Source organism: Serinus canaria, chromosome 9 (genome assembly GCF_022539315.1).
Source record: "Serinus canaria isolate serCan28SL12 chromosome 9, serCan2020, whole genome shotgun sequence".
NCBI lineage: Eukaryota > Metazoa > Chordata > Aves > Passeriformes > Fringillidae > Serinus > Serinus canaria.
Window position 1 is genome coordinate 18,856,556 of NC_066323.1, and position 20,068 is coordinate 18,876,623.

General features: G+C 48.0%; 2 protein-coding genes across 8 annotated transcripts in view; one reads left to right on the forward strand and one right to left on the reverse strand.

The window, feature by feature from the left end:
- Nucleotides 1–57: 57 nt before the first annotated feature.
- Nucleotides 58–7,093, reverse strand: SLC35G2 (solute carrier family 35 member G2). 7 transcript variants are annotated; one of them, XM_050977899.1, is made up of 3 exons: nt 6,787–7,093; nt 2,899–2,968; nt 58–2,191 (listed from the first exon to the last, which is right to left on the reverse strand). In XM_050977899.1, the coding sequence occupies exon 3, from the start codon at nt 2,167–2,169 to the stop codon at nt 940–942; it is 1,230 nt and encodes a 409-aa protein (XP_050833856.1). In that variant the 5' UTR covers nt 2,170–2,191; nt 2,899–2,968; nt 6,787–7,093; the 3' UTR covers nt 58–939. The 7 variants fall into 7 exon arrangements, with proteins under 7 accessions (XP_050833856.1, XP_018768669.1, XP_018768665.1 ...); XM_018913124.3 differs by having other exon boundaries at nt 58–2,076; nt 2,899–2,972; XM_018913120.3 differs by having other exon boundaries at nt 2,899–2,972.
- A 558-nt stretch (nt 7,094–7,651) lies between these two features.
- The window catches only part of STAG1 (stromal antigen 1), a 153,754-nt gene continuing 141,337 nt past the window's right edge, over nt 7,652–20,068 (forward strand). Inside the window, 1 exon segment of the mRNA XM_050978174.1 lies at nt 7,652–7,783. The gene's annotated coding sequence lies outside the window, so the exon portion shown is untranslated.

The following is a 20,068-nucleotide window of genomic DNA, read 5'->3' on the forward strand; positions in this document are numbered from 1 at the left end:
GGTTGGCACAGAGCCCATGGACACAGGTGCTGGCCTTTCTCTTTACAGCCACACATTAGAATGGCCAGGAATATTATTTGGGCTCATAGTACTCTGGGGCTCTTGGTGAATCCCATGTCTTCCTGGAGTTTTTGGACCCAGGCCCCCTGAGTGGCAGTCACTGGTGCTGCCAGGCTAGTCAGTATTACCATGCTGCTCACACACCCATCTGAAATGCATTCTTTTATTTCTCCATTTTTTACGCTCCCTTGGATAATACTCAAAACCTCCTTTACAAAATATGGTTCCATAGAAGGGATTTTGGTCTGCTTCAGGGCTAGATCTTTTAATCTGTCATGGACCTTATAGTTCCTGGGGACCTGTAACAACTGTGGAAATTCAGCTTTTGAGGCTCACTTTCCCCCACAGGACGTGTGGGCTTCCCGCATTGTTTCAGCCAGAAATTTAGCCACGAAGCACAAAAAGCTTTACTGACTTCTTTATACACACAGGAAATGCAAGTTTTAGGCACATAAATTTAGCATTGCTCTATTTAGAATATGACAGCAAAAGCTTAAGAAGCATTACAGAGGAAATGACAATTTGGTTTGACCTTTTTAATGGTTTTGCTGCTCATCTTCCTACTACCACAGCACCCATGAATGAGAGTCACTTTTGAGTCCCTCTGTATTGCTTTATCCAGAGAAGGTCAAGAAGAGCTTGGCCCACATTTCAGTGGGCCAGCCTGTGCTGGCTGTGCTACTCTTTTGGGTATGACAAAATGGTTGTGTGCAGCAGAACAAATCCACCTGGCACGGGAGCCTGGAAATACCAACATTGCTACATCAGCTGAGAAGTGAAATGGTAGAGAGAGGGCCTGGCCACTAGGATTGGACACAGGAATTGAAAGGAATCACTTCCACATGGTCACAGCCAGAATGAGACATTGAAAACAGACATTCATTTACTGGACAAATCCACAATCTCCTGATAATCTTGTCCTCTTAATTCCTTCCAGGAAAGCTTATAACACGCAAGGAAAAACACACTCACCAAAATAAGCACTGCCCCAACCAGATCACAAGTGCTTGGGAAGCTGTGCAGCACAAGGAGCTGCAGGACCATGGCGATGACAATCTCCAGGTGCTGCACAGTGCTCACCAGAGCGGGGTGGAACTTGCCGAGGGCATGGTAGACTCCCAGGAAGGCTGCAGTGGAGCACAGGCAGATGGCAAGGAGATAGCTCCAGGTTTCCCCATCCAGTGGGACAATTGGCTCCTGGAGCAGGAACATGGTGGATACTCCCCACACTGTTCCTGTCCAGCTGAAAGTGAACAGCGCTGTCCACATGCTGATGTTGTCTTTGATGGACCTGTAGATTATCATGGAGAGGGCAGTGGTCAGACCAGCCATGACCGTCATGGTATAGCCAAAAGCTTCTTTCCAGGTGCTCAGCAAAGAGTTTTCCTCCTTAACAATGTTGGGGATCATGACCAGACACACCCCGCACACACTGCCCATGACAGTGAGTACATCTATATAAGCCATTCCTTCATCTATGAGTAAAAAAGCCAGAATGGCACTGAACACCGTGGTGGTGGCCCTCCACATGATGGTCCCATTGCTGGGGGGCACTATGGAGAAGGAGGTGTAGGCACAGGTGATGGAGATGACATTGCACACCCCGTAGAGGAACAGCCGCAGCCTGTAGCCTTTGGGGCCGAAGGGAGGCTCGTGGTGGTAGCACACAGCAATGAGGGACAGCACCTGCAGCACCGAGCGGATGAAAATCAGCTCCAGAGATGGCACTTTGGAACGGTCAGAAATTAATCTTGTGATCAGAGCCACACATCCGTGAGCCACGGCAGACCCAAAAAGGACTGCCCACGTTTTCCTGGACTGCAGTACATTTCCTTCAGGAAAGTGCTGGGATTGTACAGCCTCATCGGGTTTTGGCAGTTGTGCTGGCTTGGTGTCTATTGTACCAAAAAAAGTATTTTCTCTCTTTTTACCATCATTCAGTAGTCTTCTCTTAGGATTATCCTCCATAAATACTCCAGTATCTTCATTAACATCCTCACATCCCTCTTCTCCTGGCTGGGGATAATGAGAGGTGTATTTCACTGTTACTGTGTTGGGATGAATTTTCACTCGCTTTTTGACTGGGTATTTTTGGGAAGACATATCCATTTCCTTAGAGAAATGCCCTGGTCTTAAGAAAAAAATGGAGATACACTGTTGTTTATGAATAGTAAGAGATTAATGGAAGTAAGTGCTTCTAGTGTGTTTATAAGCTATTTTTATCAACCAAATCCAAGTAGTAGAAACACGTTCTTGGTTTTGCTTTAATTTTTCACTGAGTTACTGCTAAATACCTTTGATGGCTGGGCCATTTGGATCTCCTTTAAAGTCAACCACAGCAAATTGAGTCACTAATTTTTGAGAATAACGTATTTTGTCATTATGCATGGTATGCGTAATGAATCCTAGTATATTCTAATAAGAAAGTTCTCTTGCTAAGCTTTTTACCCTGTGGTTATGCATTATTGTTAATGGCTTGCCAGTGTTACGAGATTACCGGAGAAATTTGGCTGGAGGAGATGACAGAGTAACCCAGGGAAATCGGGAGCACGCCCGGGCAAGTCAGCAGTTTGCATATGGATAACAACACGTCTTTGAACACGACCGTGACAGTGTTAAACCCTTCTGTCTCCTCATGAAGGGCCATTTCCCACTACACAAACAGTGCCCGTGATTCCTGCGGGTGGGGCAGTTGTTCAATAAATGCAGGGGTACGTAATTGAAATGACTGTTCTCACACCATCTGTGCAGAGCCTTCCAAGTGGAGAGGCAGCCGGAGCAAGGAAACTTTCCTTGCATTCTCTTCACCCCAGCAAATAAAACCTGTGCAGACCTTACCTGTGACAGAGACATTCGATTCCAAGGCAGAGGGGGAAAACACCTCTTCATCATCTACATCTTCGATGGGCTATCTAGAGAGAAACAAGTTGCTCTCAGGTACCGGCAGTGAAGGTTACAAACATCTCAGCACAGAAAGTAAAACCCAAGGGAGGCTCAAATCCCAAACCACTTTAGATGCAGAGAAAGCAATCAGTGGCATCTTGTCAAAACCACTCCTCAGCCATCTCCCGGAATTACTGAGGGAGCTGATCCAAAGAACAAGTGGTGGCTTGTGAGCATAAGGCTCCTACAGCTCGAAAACAAGCCAATCCTGCCTCCCATGCCTGCTGTGCTGCCCCACGGGCTGCAGAAGAGAGGGAGCCCAGGAGGACCCATCCTCCCTGCCCGGAGCTCCCCCCTCTGGAGCCGAGCTCCGACAGCAGCAGCAGCAGCAGCAGCAGCTTGGCCTCTGTGCTGGCCCCGCAGGATGGGTGCAGACACTCCTTGTTCCCAGGGGGGATAGCAGTGTCCCTGGGGGTCCTGGTGCCGCAAGACCACAGCTGCTGGACAATGGGCTGAACGGCAGCACAGCAGATTGGCAGGGAGAACACGGGTCTGAAGGCGATGGTAAAGTGCGGGCAGTAGTTCCTCACAGAAACACTGAAAATACCGCGGCCAGGTTCAGCCTTGGCATTTTCTGTGTTTGTGATCTGTGGCAGCCAAGCACTGTCTGCGGCTCTGGCAGATTAATTTACATGAGAATGGGACAGCCTGCCTTTCTCCTCAGAGGCTGAGTGTTCATTAACTCCCTGCTACACCCCAACCGAGCTGCAGCCGACTCCCTGCTCTCCTCGGAGGGGACACGGGCGGGCACCAGTCCCAGCTCTGGAGGAAGCAGCAGTACCAGTTTGGACCTGCACAAGTACCAGAGGCTGAGGACCCTCTCGAGTCCCCCGTCTCTCAGGAGGCCTTGCCCAGCACTGCTGTTCATGTTTTTTCTGCTGCAGACCCAGGTCCAAGAGCACCCCCTGCACGGTGAAGAGCATTCCGGGCTGTCCATGGGCAGCTTGCTGGGAAAGGAACTTGGAAACGAGCAGATGAACGCCAGCGAGAGTAAAGAGAGCTGGGTATCAGCTGTGCTAGCGGACACTTCAAACAACACATCGACATTTACCAACACCTGCCAGAAATCTGCCCCGGGCTCACCTGCTATCTTCACTTTTCCTTCAGTTAAACAGCTCATTTCCGAATCTTAACATGCAAATGCAAACCGCACCGAGTGAGCCCAGGAAGGCAGTGATTTTCACCGGCACAGCTTTTCCTACCTAGCATTTTCATTGTGTTACAATCCACAGTTTTGCCTTGCAGCCTTAAAAAAATTAAGACTTTCTTGCTTTAAGGCACAACATACTGGATCGTGAATAAAATAAATAGGAAGAAAAGAAGACAAAACCGGACAACAGGAATTATTACTAGATTGACAGTAGACCACTGGGTAAACTCATTCATTTCGTTAAGAAACAGCTGAGTAAACGCTGCAGCTGTTCCTGAAAACAAAACCAAAACAGCTCATTTGTTACTATGAGCATACAATGGTAACTTTCTTGGTTCCTGGCTTTAGATGACATTTTCTTTCAACAAATAGTTGCAAATTCATAACAGTTTCAAATAAAAAACATAACAGTTTCAAATGTGGCACTGGACCTGTGCAATGTATTCAGGGATCTCTCCGGAGGAAAACAATAAATAGTGAGCATGTAGCTCAAAATGGCTGTTCTGCACAGAGCTGCTCAGCTGGGAACCAGAACAGTTGGGAGTCTGGAAAGTGGAAGGGCAAACACGTGTGAAAGGCAAGAGATGGGAAGTAATAAAGAAGAAAAAAATAAATAACAGGAATACTTAGCCCAAAAATTCATTTTCCCAACTGAATACTGAGTGTGTGACAAATGTAATGCCATCCCTCCCACAGGACATTTGTTTGTAGTCTTTGGTGACCTTGCTTTTTTTAACCTGGGAAATTTTTCTATGGAGACTGAGATTAGGACACATCCCAGATCCATTATGTGTGTCCCTGACACTAATTTAAAATAGACAGAAATCAGCATAGCCTATACAGACAACTTGCTACTTCTCTTTCTGCCCATGCCTTTTGTGGAAATGACATGAACTTTTTATTCTTCCTTCATATCTGGAAACTTAATGTGGCTTCTTTGCATTTTCTATTAAAAACACAAGTTGATTTCGAATCAAGTTTAATACAAGCCTGAGGATGAAGCACTATGCAAAATTCTCAGGTTATGTAACAAACATTCCCAATTCAGCCTGGGACACCCATTTAAATTATCAGCTCGTTGAAATCACTGACTGCAAAGTGTGAACCCTGTTTTCCCTGGGGGAACAAATAACCACTGTAGATTAAATAAATGGCACAGATCATTGATCATGATTTCTTTTACAAGAAAAAAACTGAATACTCCCCTCCTTTCTCCCCTCAACCACTGCAAGTGTTGGTTGGCAGGTAGAAATAGGTGACTAGCTGCCCCCTGACTGCAGGGGGTGGGAGCCTGAACTCTCCTCCTGTGCCTGAAGGAATGAGGGCTTTGAGGTCTGGTGATTCTAAACACCAATCTCAAATAAATTCCCCCCCAAAAATGCTCTCATCTTCTGCCAGATTGGTTAAAGTCAGTCAGGCTACTGAAGTGTTATTATGAAAGACTCACAGATGTGGCAATTCCAGCCATGGATATGGAGTTGGGAATAAGTCAGCTACTCCTGCTTTCTGAAAGACAGGCTCCATAGGAATACTCCTTTGCCTCATCTGTGGAAAATTCCCCAATCCTGACCAGATCAGGCTGAAACTACCAGAGGGCTGCGAGCAGTCTCTACAGGATAACTACAGACTGACAATTCTCTCTGAACATCAGACAATGAAAGACCCACCCACTCCTAGAAACCCACGGAACTGACTGAACTTGTACCACCTTCTCTAAGCACATGTGTGGATTGACTTCCCAGCAAAAGGGATTGTCTTTTGATTCCTTATCAGGTGCAGGAAAATTCCTGAAGTCCTGTTTCAGCACCGTTAAACCACATGGAGATTCCTGGGTGTTTCATAATTCAGGCAACTGCACATGCCAAGGGATCTACACTTAGGAGGTGTACAAGTACCTTTATCTTTTTAGCCAGATTGACATAAATCAATTTGATTAAAAATACATTCCAAGAAACTCTTTATTAAAATTTAATGAATAGCAAAAGGTATTTAAGAAAATGAAGAAGCAATTACATGAAAGGAGTTTTTTTTTTAGCACTTAAGCACAAGAGCAAGCATTATACACAAACCAACAAACCAGTATCCCGTGTCTTCAAATTAATTGAGTCACATCCAGCAGCAGTGCCTGAAGGAAGAGCCAGTACAACCTTCACTGAATACAAATACAAACCCTACACTAAAGTCCCACGAGTTGCCAGTACATTTCTGATAATATTTTGCTACCCAAAAGACAACCTCTATTTGTGCTAGCTCACTGAAGCAACCTCATTTGATGGGATATACCCTTGATTCTCCTTGCTTTCTCTATACTCTTGCTGAATATGGGCTCCATTTGCAGCCATTTCCATGAAAAAGTACTATTTTATAATTTCTCCATTCATGCCTGTTGCCTGCTGCAGCTCCTACCTCTGCAGCAGCAACACTTGCATGAAGTGATTTTGAGAGAACAGCAAACTTCACATTCCAAAAACCCTTATCTGAACAAACCCCTTCAGATAGCAATTCCAGGCACAGGGGAAAAAACAGAGAATAACACTGAAATAGAGTCCCCTAGAGCACAGGAAAACAGCTCAGTTAGATGTAAGAAAGGTTTTAAGAGGTACATTACAATGGGGTGAAGAACGAGACGGCACCTTCGGTCCATGACAGCGGATGACAGGTCGAGATTAGAGATACCTCACTCACTGCTTTGGATCCTCTCCCAACAATCTGCAACCCCTGGCAGCCAGCGGTGCGTGCGGGGTGTGCAGGAGGGGACAGTCGCCTGCAAAGCGACCGAGCTCGGGAGCGCTGCGAGGAGGGCGGCACCAATCGCGAGGTCGCCGACAAGAGGGCACTCGTCAGAGGACGCGGGGCGTCTCCATGGGAACCCCGGCAGCGGCTGCAGGAAAGCCCCTCCGGGCAGGCGGAGGGCGGTGGCTGCCCGGGCTCGGTCCCCGCCGTGCCGCGCCCTCCGCGACCGCCCCTGCCATGGCGGAGAGCGCCGGTCCCGCTCGGCCTCACACACATCACTGCCACCGCCCTGGCGCCGCGGGGCGCGCCCGCAGAGGCACCGCCGCGGGCTGGGGAGGCGCTCCGGCCAGGCTGGGCCCTCGCTCCTGTTCTGTCGCGACAGTCATGATCCCCTTCCCCCGCCCGTGTCCCTGTCCCCGCCGCTTCACTGGGCCCGAGGCTGTGCCCCGCCCCTGCTCTATCGTGACAGACACCCCCTCCGTCGGTGCCCGTATCCCCGCCGGCTCTGTCGCGACAGTCGCCCCCCTCGGGCGGTGTTTGTGGGCACGCGGCGCACGCGCGGCCGTTTCCGCGCGAAAGACGTTTTTCCGCGTGCCGCGCGCGCCGGGGCGGGGCCGCTTCCCCTCGTTCCCGCCCCTTCCTCTCCGCGCGGCGTGGCCGAGCGGCGGCGCGGGCGGCAGGGGGCGCTGCGCGCCCGGCGCGCGGGGCGGCTGCGCCGTGGCGGGTCGGAAATGCCGCCAGGTGGCGGTTTAGGATCGCGGCCCCGCTGAGCCCCGCGCGGGCCCCGCCAGCGCCGCCGCCCCGGCCCCGGCCCGCGCCCGCCGGACCCCGCGCGCCGCCGCCGCTCCCGCAGCGCTCCCGGGGCGCTCCCGGGGCGCCGCCGCGGCGCGGCCCGAGGTGAGCGCGGCGCGCGGGGAGGGAGCGCGCGGGAGGCGCCGATCCAAGATGGAGGCGCGAGGGGCGGGGGCAGCGGGGCCGGGGCCGCTCGCTCGCTCGCTCGGTCTCCGCGGCGGCCGGGCCGGGAGCGGGCGCTGCCCGTGCGAGGAGAGAGGAGAAGGGGAGGGGAGGGAAGAGGAGGCGGCGCGGGGCGGGGCGGCTCCTGCCGGAGCAACGGGTCCCCCGGGCGCGGCGCTCTTCGCCGCCATCTCATTGTCCCCGCCGGGGCTTTGCCGGGGGCGCGGGGCCGAGCCTGGCCGGCCTCCCCCGCCGCCGGGCCTGCGCCCCGCTCCGGGTGGTGGCGGCCGCGGCGGGCCTGTGGGGGCGACGGGGGATGCTCGGGCGGAGCGGGGGTGGCGCTTCCGCCGCGCGGGGCTCGGTGGCGGCGGCCCCCGGCCGGCCCCGGGCGGCGGCGGAGGAGGGAAAGTTCCGGGAGCCGGTGGGCGGCCCGACCCGCCTTTGGCCCGGCCCGGCCCGGCCCGCCGGGACCCAGCCCACGGGAGCGCCCGGGCTGCCCGAGCGGCTGGCCGGAATCCAGGGGGGCCAGGCCGGGGTGCAGCCCCGGGGCCGGGGACCCCCGCCCGCCGCTCCTGTTGCTCATCCCCGAGTTTCCAGTGCGGTGGCACCGGGGCGAGCGGCCACCCCTTGGCCGGCCCAGAGGACAGAACCGTGTCACGCAGTCGTGGGGCTGCCCCGTGCTTTAAATGGGAAAAGCAGCGCACTGAGCCCCGGGGATGGCGGGACCGGAGCCGGGATCCAGCGATCCACGGCTCTGGGAGCAGCCAAGTGCAAGCAATGCCTTGTGGCCGGTGCTGAGAGTGGGGGAGAGGCGCAAAACCGGGCTGGGGTCCTGCACTGTTGGGCTCAGACATAGCAAAGGTTGTGCCTGGAGTAGTGGAAGGCTTCGGTGGTGGGTGCTGGTCACTTGGTACCTGGCCCATCCTGGGAAGTGGTGGACAGCTGCACTCTGCTTTCCCTGTGTTCCTGGGATGGAACAGGGAGTGTGAGCAGTGGCTGGGAGGAAGCGTGACTTGGGAGAAAGAAAATAGTTGTAGTATCCATGGAGAAACTTAAAGGGACATGACTGCCAATACCAGTGTCAAAAAACTTAGTTTCTGGGAAGACAGTGTGACTTTAATTAAACTGAATTGAGCTGCTTTGTAAGTATTGATTAGTTCAGTTGCATTTCACACAATTTTGTAACTGTGTAGAGTTAGTCTGGTGAAAGCATCTATTGTTGAGGTTGCTGAGGAATGAAAAGTCTTCTCCAGATCACACCACCAACGCAACTGTTATTAAACTGTGTCCTGTGTTTGGTGGGATAGATGACATTAATGTCTAGGTTCAGTAACTTTTCCAGTTTACTACACTAGTGAAAAAGGAGAGGTGTGAGAGAAGGATCAATGCAAATTCTTTGGACCCAGAGCAGTTTGGTCTTGCCTAGTGCTATAGCAGGGTTATTTGATGAGTGTTTGTACAGTGTAACCCATCCACCCCTGAAGAAATCACTGGGCCACAAGGCAGTGTGCAGGTTGTCTGTCAAAAGGTGGTCTGACCATGTGAAGAAGTTCTTCCTATTACAGAATTAGCAGCCATTTTATTCTTTCTTTATGTTTTTTTTTTTCTTTCTGACTCAACTGTGATGACTTTTTGTTGGAAAGCCTGAGAAAATACATGTAGGGGTGCAGAGGGTTTTGAAATGACACACTAACCCGTGATGCAGCAGGATTTCCTTGTGAACAGGAACAGGGGGCTGACTTCAGGACTGTGATTAATCTGAGAGGATGTAACTTTTACTGGCTGCTCAATAGAGAGTGTGCAGTTGAAATTCTGTGTTGCTGCTGCTGATGGACACATGGATTTACATCAGTGAGAGTGGGTAGTGGGAATGAAGCTTTTCTGAAGCTGGGTGAACAATTAATGCCAGCTCTGGAGGTTCAGACCACTTCATCCATTGAGAGCCTCTGTGTCCAGAGGACTGCAGTCCACAGCCTCTGGTGCAACATTTTACAAAGTTCTGGACTTGACTGGTTCACTGAGGGACAGCATTTCTGCTCAAATGTCCCACCCAGTATGCTGTGGTCTGAAGTTGTGAGGGCAGCTGAAACCCTGCTACAGGAGCAGTGTGCCTGGGGTCTCTGAGCTTGTCCCTGAGGCTGTCCCTGTCCACAGCCTGCCCTTCATGTTGTGCAGACTTGTTCATGACTTCTTCTGCAATTGCAGTGCACCTTTGGAGAGTTGAGAAGGTTTGTGAACAATGTCATAGCTCATAGTTGGATGCAGTGACAAAATTTGTTCCTTGGGGTAGTCAGAAACTCAACAAGTGAATATTTTTCCTTTAAAAGAACAAAATGTACCTCGAGTTTGTGGTGGGGACTGTGGAATCTCTTGTTTCTTTCTCTTGGTTGTAAAGACATGCCCTGGTACAAGTTGGCTAAATACTGATAATTTAAATAACATTTTAGTGGGCAAGAGAGCCCATAGAAGTGTAAGGATGCAGTTTGAGAAATGCTGAATTGTGATGACTTTCTAAGAAGAGTCCTTTTAGTGGGATGAGAACATGCCTTTATGGTAATATTGTGGTTTGTTTGCTGGTAACATGCACAAAAGCCTCTCACACCCTGCTGAGAATTCCAGAGTGCCAGATCTGTAATTGCCACAAGACATACTGAAAGAGGCAAACTCTACTGAAGTTGTGCAGGAATGTTAAAGCCAGAATTCAGCTGCAGCACTGCTGAATGGGTGATTGGCCTCTCTAGGATCTCCCTGTGCTGCACCTTGGAGTTCTGGGATGCGGCTCTGGCTTCTGGTGCTTGGACTCAGACCCAGAAGGTGATGCTGAATCTGGTGCCAAGATAAGGAAGTGCCTTATCTCAATCTGCTCTATTGTCTTCAGGACTTAACATGCCAGCCCACATCTGCAAGATACTTCCTGCTTTCTTCAAAGTTTTGGGGCTTTACTTGTAGTCACTCTCATTTATCAGTGGAGCTCTGAAACTCCAGTTGCAGATTGTCATCTCTTGCTTGCAATGCCACTGTGTCTGCTCATTTGGCTAAAACCAGAAAGAACTAGAGTTGGTTTTTGTTCTTGGGGAAGAAGGGGAAATCCTACAAAGTTTTGAGTTCATGACCAGATAATTGTTTTGTTTCTACCCACGGCATCCAGGGATATGCAGTGTTTTGCTTTTTTGTGCTGATGTAGTTTTGTTGGTTTGGGTGTTCAATACGTGATCAGAACACAGAAACCTATTTCTTTGTTCCCTTAGAAAATATGTGGTTTAGAGAGTGTTACAATGACCTCTTGCAACTTTTCAGTCCAAAAAATACTTTCAAAAATAAGTGTTGTTTTGTGAAGGTGCACTGTGATATTTTTTTTCCAAGGCAGACCTCACCTTCAGCTTGCTGTAAGAGCTGAAGGGAAGGAACTGCAGAGGCAATCTTGTCCTTAGTTGTCAGAAATTAAATTAGCACAAAATCACACTTCCTGTTGGAAGTCTGACTGTAGGCAATGGTTGCAGCCCTTGGCAGCTCGTGTGCCACTGAGAGAATACCCAGGAACTCAGGTGCTCTCCCTGTGGTTTGAAGGATCTGTGCTCCTGGCTTTGCCACATTTCCTCATTTGCATCCCTGCAGACATTTTATAGTTTGGAAAATGCTTTTAAATAATAACAGTGTGCTTGAGATAGCAGGATGCCTCTGACAAGAGATCCATCAGGGCCCAAAGTGTCACCTGTGTCCTGTTCTGAACTGTAGGTGTGACATGAACTTGGTAAATTTGGTAACTCTGCCTTAATTTTGGAGTATCTGGGAAGAAAATGCCTGTTTATAAATGCAGGTAATTCCATATGAAGGACAAGTAGTGCAGGTACAAGGTTTTTCATCCCTTCAGGCCCCTGACTTTGGTGGGGCTGCTCTCTGTGCCAGAGCTGGGAGTGCTGGCTGGCCAAAGCTACCAGCACCCAGTCCCTGACCTGGGCTCATCCGACCCAGAGGGAGTTTGGGTCTTAAAAGACACAGAAAGGCTGCACATGGTGTGGTGGGACAGGCTCTCAGCCACAGTTGTCAGCATTGTTAGACATGAGAGTGGGAGTGTGTTGTGAGCTCCAGTCACACAGTTATTAATAATTTATTTCAGAATTAGGAGCAGAAGGTGGAATTCTTAAGCCTGTACCCCCTCAGCAGAAGGACAGGTTGTTTCAGGTGGTTCCCAAAAGTAATGTTTTACTAGAAAGCAGCATGAGGGAACATCCAGCCAACTGTGTGCCTTGCTGTGCAAGGTTTCAGCAGCAGATATGTTATTTATTCTATTAATAAATCTAGTGAGTTTATATTCTGTAGCTCTACAAATAGCAGGCTTGTATTATATTGGCAGATTAGCTGAATGAAAACAGTGTGGACAGATTGTTCAGCTCATAGGAAAAAGGTATTTCTTTGTAGAGTTACTTAGGGATTATCCTGTGTGTCAAATGTTTCTAAATGTCGAGTATTTTTCTACAATAAAATAATAAAAATCAAAACAATTAATCTGGAATACATTTTTACATACTAAAGCCTCCATATGGAGGTATTTTTTGAAACCAAAGTCCAATAACAAGCTGAGTATCTGTTTGCTCTTCCCCACATGAGGGTTTCTCTCTTTCCTTTTAGGGTTAGAATCCCCAAGGACCTGGAAGACACCAACATGTTTGTGTTTATAAGTGGAAAATGAAACTTCATTTGCCAATGGGTAATGAATTGCACCCTAAGAGCATGCTCAGTGTGCCAGTTTTGCATTGTTAATTTCTAGATCTGTTCATTAAGACCACATGAGCTTGTTGCTGCCCGTGGAATTGCTCAAGATGGTTGAGCTGCTCTGCCAGGCTGCCTCAGCTGAGAGGAATCTGTGTCTCCACAGCTGTACAGCTCTCCCTTCCCTTTGTGCTGCTGCTGCCTTGACCTTCCCTGGAGCTGAATTCCCCACCTGGCAGACTGCTCTGCTTGGGAGGGAGGTTTTTCTGCCCAGTGGGTGAATCGAGTCAGGCTATCAGAGTCAGGAGTTGATAGAGGTGATGCAAGGTCAGTGGCAGGAATACTTTTGAGGAAAAATGGTCCTGGAGATGGGGATCCTTCAGCTGAGAGGTTCAGGCTGGCTCAGCTGCGTGTGCCTGTGCTGGGTGTGGGTGTTCAGCTTGGAGCCCATTGCTCTGTGCACAGCTGGGATTCTGTGGGTGACTCTCACTCTCCCTGAGTGCCCCATGCCAGCTCTGCTGGCTGCAGCCTGTTTGTTCTTCCCTTCCTTGGGGCTGCTCCTGCCCTGCTGGAGTAGCCTGGTGCCACCAGCACCTTGTTGGCATTCTGTTCTAGATGGAGGAGTGTCCCAGTGTGGCCTCCAGCTCACACCCATGGTGTCATGGTGCTGTTTGGGTTGGAAGGGACCTTACAGATCACCTGGGGGACACCTCGTGCTCCAAGCCCTGTGATCCCTGGACTCCCCCAGGGCCTCCTGTGGAGTCAGAGATGAGCACTTGCTTTGCTCTTTGTCTCCTGTCTCTGCACCAGGTCACCTGTCCGTGCAAGGTCTCTTGTTGCCATGGCAGCCTAATTTCTTTAAGGGCCTTTTCTGGAGAATCTTGTTAGATGTCTCTTGGAAATTAAAGCAGCCTTTGTCAAGTACACTCCACTGTGTAAGGGAGGGCCTTGTGAGAAATCCTGGGGATTTGTGGAACTTGACTTTCTTACATGAAAGGAAGGTTGATTTCCCTGTCTGAATGCTGCAGTTTATTTAGTTGCCTGCAGATCTGTTTTCTAGAATGGTTTCTACTAAGTTAGGCTCACTAGACTGTAACATCAGAGTGTTAGGTGAGAGAGTAAACATAACTATAAATTATGTTCAAGAGTAAGCACTGCTTCAAGCAGTAGAATTTTATTTTGAAGGCTGTTTTTTCTGGTTCACTTGTGTGGCTTCTTTGGTGTCTGATAGTTTTGTTTTTCCCACATCCTTACTTTAATATGCCATTGCTTGTGGGAGAGGAACTAAACATCTCTCTTCTAAGAAATGAATTTTTTTAACAATAGAGAAGTACTTACATATTTTGAGATCTCTGTTTTCCTGAGTTCAGTGGAAATTGGTCCATGCACTGATAATTATTGATGGTGGAGATGGAGGAAAGGACAGAGAGACGGAATATACACAGAGTACTCTCCTGTGAGCCTGTTCCTGTTGGCTACTGGGCTGAAACAAACCCAAACAAATGGTTGCAGTGATACTGTAAAACAAATAATGTAGCACGGGAGTGCAACTCAGCACTGCACAGATCATCCTTGCACAGAGAGCTGAGATTGGAGGGGCTGCCTGCCTTTGAGTGCCTCCAAACTGTGCTCAGCCATCTGTAACCTTTGTGCCCTGCTCTAGAAAGTGCTCTGGGAATGGCAGTGAGAGTGGAGAAGGAGAGCTGCAGTGGGAAGGAGGGCAGCTCTTCCCCAAACTTGGCCACAGCTTTGGGTACTCTGCCCTTTGAGTCTCAGATCCTGGCTTGTTTATTCTTCACCTCCTTTCAGTTCCAAGATCCCAGTGTTTCCCTTAAGCTCTTTGTTGCTTTTTCTGTTTTAGCACTAGCTGATTGTGCTGCTTGTATTTACATAAATCAAATAGAATTCACCTGTAATGTGTCCTTTCCCATCCCTCTGAGAAGGGTCAGTGCAGCTGATCAGAAGTAATGGCATAATTTCTGTAGGTTTGTGCATCTGTTTGCTTCCCAAGTCAGAGGAGTGATTTTTTTTCTTTCTTTTCCTTTTTTTTTTTTTTTTTAATATCTTTTGTTTCTGTAAGCTCCATTTGCTACAATTTTCTCTAACAAAGCAGTAAGATGGAACTGAAATTTAATTCCTATTTCAAAATGGTCTGGGGAAGTTTTGAATACTAATTATTGTGGTGTTGTAGAAGATACTGGACATGCTCAGAACCTGGAAAGGTTGAACTGTTACACTCCTTCCCAAAAGGAACCAGAGAAGCTGCTTCTTTTTGCTTTGCAAGGGAAAGTTTTGACACACTCAAGTTCCTGTTGGTGGAACTATAAAGCACCAGCATCAAGGTCAGAAAGCAGTGGTGTGGGGGCTTATGTAAATCCTATTGCCTGACCAGGTAATGAATGGGCAATTTCTTGTTTTGGAGGTAAATGTTTGTGAATGCCAGAGCCATTAGAGCTGGGAGGACAAGCCTTTTCCACTGGCATGCCTTACTTTTCTGATTTCTCATTGCTGGTTGTTGCTTGGGAGCTTTTGGTGTCCTGGTGGAAAGCTGGGAAGGAAAGACAAGGGCTGAGAGATAAGGCTGGGGGATGAGAATCAAGGGAAGCAAAGTGTCACATCTGAGGGGTGGAGGGAGGAGTTGCCGCTTGTAGCTGCCATTATTCCCTGGACATTTTGTTTCCCCAAGGCAAGTGTATTGTTACAAAACTGCTAAGGCTTGAATGTGTATCCTTTTCTAAACTTTCAGAATATTTTCTTGGCCATTTCTGCCATAGAGAATTGCCAGGCCTATTGCAAGAGTGTGCCATTCATCAGAATCATCCATTGCATTTGTGCAGGACTTGGAGCCCCTGTGCCATGGCAGGAGGTGCCCACCAGCATTTTCTGCAGTAAATTCTGAGCTATTGGCAGGATATGTCACTGACAGAGTTTTATTGTGAAATACACAGCTGAGAATAACCTTTCACATCTTCCTCGCCCATAAATTTTTAGCAGTCAGCTCCTTTGTTGTCTGTCCCTCAAACAACTTCCCTGACCTAAAGCCATGCTTTGATAACACCCACATCCAGGGTTGAGCTATTGTGTCTGCCTCTGTCCTGAAGGCCAGGGGTTGCTCCTCTTTGTAACTCCTGCTTGCATTCATGCCCATGACAAAAGATAATGACTTTGTGTGGCAGTGGTCACAAAAAGCATTCAGCATGTGGGACAGTCAGCTCTGATTTGTAGTTCCCCAATTCTGATCTCTTCACCCACAGGCCTGGGGAATGACAGGCAGCAGCAGCACTGTGAAGTGTCCCAGAGTGCCACTGCAGTTATTTATGCTGCTGGAATCCTGAGCCCCTGTGCAGGTTCACTGGTACTGGCAGAAGTGAGCCTGACACAGGGAAGAGCTGGTGGAACTGAGCTGTCATGGAACAATTCCATAATTAAAGAGCGTGGGAATGTACAGAAACAGTGACTTCCAGCTCTTCAGAAGAAATAAATTCATGGTGAGCTCTCTGCACCAAATGAGGTGTCAGGGGTGAGAGGAGCAGGCTGTTCCTGGCACGTGATGGGGCAGCTGGGACAGAAAGTGGTGTTGTGCAAAGTAACTGCAGCTCCTCAAGTGGATTGTTTTATATATGTATATATGTATATGTGTCCTTTTTAATCTCTGGACAAGCTCTTGCTGGTGTTGGTGGCATTCCAGGCTCTTTGAGGGAAGACCCAAGAGCAGCAGGAGTGGCTTGAGGCAGTGTAGGAACTGTCCTGCCCTTCCTGTGGCTCCTGCATCTGATGCTGCAGTCAGAGCTCTCTGAAATGGGGCCTGGCTTGGGAAGACAAAAAGCTGTGTGGAAGGAAGGGAAGAACGTGCTGGTAGAAGGCCAGAAATGATCTGAATATCATCTCACATTCACCACACTTGTCTATTAATAGCCAACAGAGAACAAAAATTTAATACACAGGGCAGCCTCATTTGTATTATTTTTCCTTAGCTGTAAGCTCAGGCAGTTTGGGACTTGGTTGCTGGGGATTTTTTTTAATCCCCAAGGGGAATGTTGGTTTTTCCATTGTTATAGATGGCTCAGATGAGCACGCCTGTGGTTGAGATGGGTTTTGTTAGGCAGTTACTCCCATCTAATTTCAAATAACACATGCCTTTGACAAATCAACTGTCTGGACTGGAAATTCCTGTGTTAAGTTTTTAGCTGCAGATTAGTTATTTTTGTGGTGTTCCAACAAAACTTATTCAAATTGATTTTTGAATATGAGATTAAGGTGGGGTGTTCTTTGGTTTTTGTTTGGTTTTGTGTTTTTGTTTTTTTTGGTGGGTTGTTTTTTCTGTTTGGTGGGGTTTTTTCTGTTTGTTTGGGCTTTTTGTTTGGTTGGTTGGTGTTTTGGTTTGGTTTTTTAGGTGTGGTAAATATATCTTCTTCTAAAGATTTCAGTGAGTAATTCCTGCTGAGTTTTCATGCTTTAGGGTAAAGGCCGGTGGCTTTAATGAGATCGTTGTTTCTTGGTTGTTAAAAAAAATGCACTTTGCTTGATCATTTTATAATTGTCTGCAAAATAGTGAGTGGCAGCTTGGTTTGGCTCGGATATCTCTTTATTGCAGATTTTGTAGTTGTGCAGGTTTTGCATAGGAGCACTTTGTGTGTGCCACACAGAGAGTAACCTTCAGTGCATCCTTCCTCCACTGCAACCTTCACACACCAGTCTGTGAACCTGAGCACCAGCCTGTGTTAGGCATAACTCCCCACGTTTGGAAAGCAGGCTTTGATTTTTTGGTCTCTTGCCATAAAGTTGCCAAAAAGTGGAACTTGTCAGTCAGGTGTCTTTTGTGCTCTATCCTTGTTTCCTACAAAGTAGGCAAGTTACTGAGGGCTCACACGAGGAACAAATGTTTTTCCAGACTTTGTTTAGGAGAGAACATTTATTATGGATGAAATCTCCCAGAGGAACTTGAACAGATACCGGATGGGGAGATCAGTAAACCCAGCAGGATATAACAACCTCATGTGCTTGGCCAGTTGAGAATGTCACAGTGGAATGCAAAATAAGGCAGCAAAATCATGGGCTTTTAAGCTGGCCAAGGGCTGACTGGTGGGCTCAAGGTCAGAGCTGTTGGTGCTGTTCCATTCAGAGGTTGCACCTACAGAGTGTAGGCACACAGTTGGTGGTGGTTGGGAGTGGGGCTGAGCCTCATCCCCAATTGGTTACAGCTGTGAGCAGCAGGTGAGCAGCACTGACAGCAACGAGCCATGGAGTGCCCAGGGGCACTGACCAACCACCAAAGGGAGCAGAGGGCACACAGGTGCAGTGCATCAACAGGAGGGGATAAAAGGTTGGGACAAAGAACAAGGAGGGCAGATGCTTACAGCCTTCTGAGGTGATATGGAGTTACTCTGTTTGGGTGAGTGCTTAAAGCTTTCTGAGATTGTGTGGTGACACTCTGTATGGTGGCCATCTCAACTGTGACATGGGCTGTGACAAGAGTGTCTCAGTTTGGCTTAGGTCCCAGGTAGAAGGTTCCTGTCTTTGGTCACTTTGTCACATGTGAATGTCCATGCTCGCACCACTGGAACCCAATGGCTCTAATTCCATTTTATCCCCTTAATTTTAAATGTCCTGATCATATCTGATGGGAAAAATTAACACTACCCTACCCCCATCATGCTCTTTTCCTTGCAGTATTTTTTCCTTACCCTGCAGCTGATAAGATTTTTTCCTGTATTACTAGCAGAGATTTAACCTTGCAGTATGATTTCTTGAAGACCACTACCCAAAATGTTGTAGTGGTTAATGGTTTCCTAAAATACCTGCTCTGTAGTCCTCCACCCCTGACTTTCAAGCAGGAGTGTCTATTATTTACTCCTATAATTATTCTCCTTTAGGAACAGTAGGTCACACTTGACAAATTGCAAAGTGTTCATCACTTCTATCTCTCCATCCTCTTACTGGAATGTGCTGTATTGTGAGAATAGATGCTAGAAAGACTTTTACTGTTGTGGTTTTATTTAATGAAAGAACTGGTATTGGAGTGTGTTTTTCTCTAATTATTTTATTTGAAGTTTTTTCAGTGATTCGTTTTGTGCATTGCTGGAATCTCTAGAGTCACAAATCTTAAGTCCAAAATCATCTTGCTTTTATAGCCATTAAGGGGTATTAAAACTGTAGACCTCTGTGCAGTTTTGTGTTTTACTGGAACAATGGATTTGTACTAGGATGGTTATTTATTTACTTTGACTTTTGTGGATCTTCCTGGGCTTTCTTTGTTCCCAAAAGAACACAGAACAAAAAAACCCAAAAAAGCAACAATGGAGAGAGAGCTTGAGCTAATCCCTTTGTCTGTCTTGGGGTTCATCCATTTACAGTATTCTCCACAGCTGCTTGTCTAATCTCTTAGTTGCTGGAAATTTCACTGCATTTCCTGAGCAACTTATTCTAGTGCTGTATATTCTTACTGACTGGTTTCTTTCCAGTGTTTAACTGACAAATTTTGCAGTTAACTTTTGGGTTTTATTTCATCATAGTGAGCTATTTCTGGTCTACCTCAGTATCCATGAGCTGTCTCCTTGAGCTCTAACACAACCTGTGTCTTTGGGATGCTCCGTGTATCCTTCTACCTCTGCTTTTCTTGTCCTCTGACCCAGCTTCGTAGACTCTCTCCTGTCAGTTCATATCTCGAAGTCTGGGCCCCCAAACTGGGCACTCTGTTCTTATGCTGATGATTTTGTGGTGTGAGGTGGATTATTCTTATTTATTTATTGTGGTGAGCTCTTCATGAGAGTCCCTTGCTCTTCCCTCATCCTTTCTCTTGTCATTACCTATGGAGGGCTTTGCAGGCCATCCCAGGGGCTGAGAATCTGCCTTAGCCTGTGCTTGTGTGTCTGGAGTCACTCTGGATTTCTGTCACCGAGAGGCACGGTCACCCTTGTCACAAAGGGAGGGATAGCCCCAGAGAGGAGCGATTGTCACTGGTGAAACAGATGGGTGTTGGCCTGTGACAGGGCCAGCCCCCCCTGTGTGGTCAGCAGGGGCTGCAGCACAAACCCAGGGTCAGTCCTCGGCTGAGATGGCAGCAGAGAGGAGCCCGGGCTCTGCCCCTGCCCCTGCCCTGGGCGGGAGGAGCTCTGGCTGGTGCTGCTGTCTGTGCTGTCATTGCATTAGCTGCAGTCTTCAATATTCATGAAGAGCACTGAAGAAAGAGGCTGCCTTGTTTGTTCAGCATCAAGCTGCTGGAAGCATACACGGAGCATTGGTTTCTCCACGTCCTTTGATTTCAAATGCTGCTTTTTTGTTATTATAAAATGGTACAAGTCTTCCTGATGACTTTGACAATACAGAAAGAAAACTTTTTTTTTTTTTTTTTTTTTTGTAAAAGTATAATAGCAGCCGTAAGAGGAAAAACTGGGAAAGAAAATTAAAATATGCTAAAAAAGTTTAAAAAGGATGCATTTAATGTGAATGTAATCTGTGTGTTTCACAGACTTGCCCTAAAATTTTCCCAGGAAACAGCTGTCTTCCAGCATGGACAGC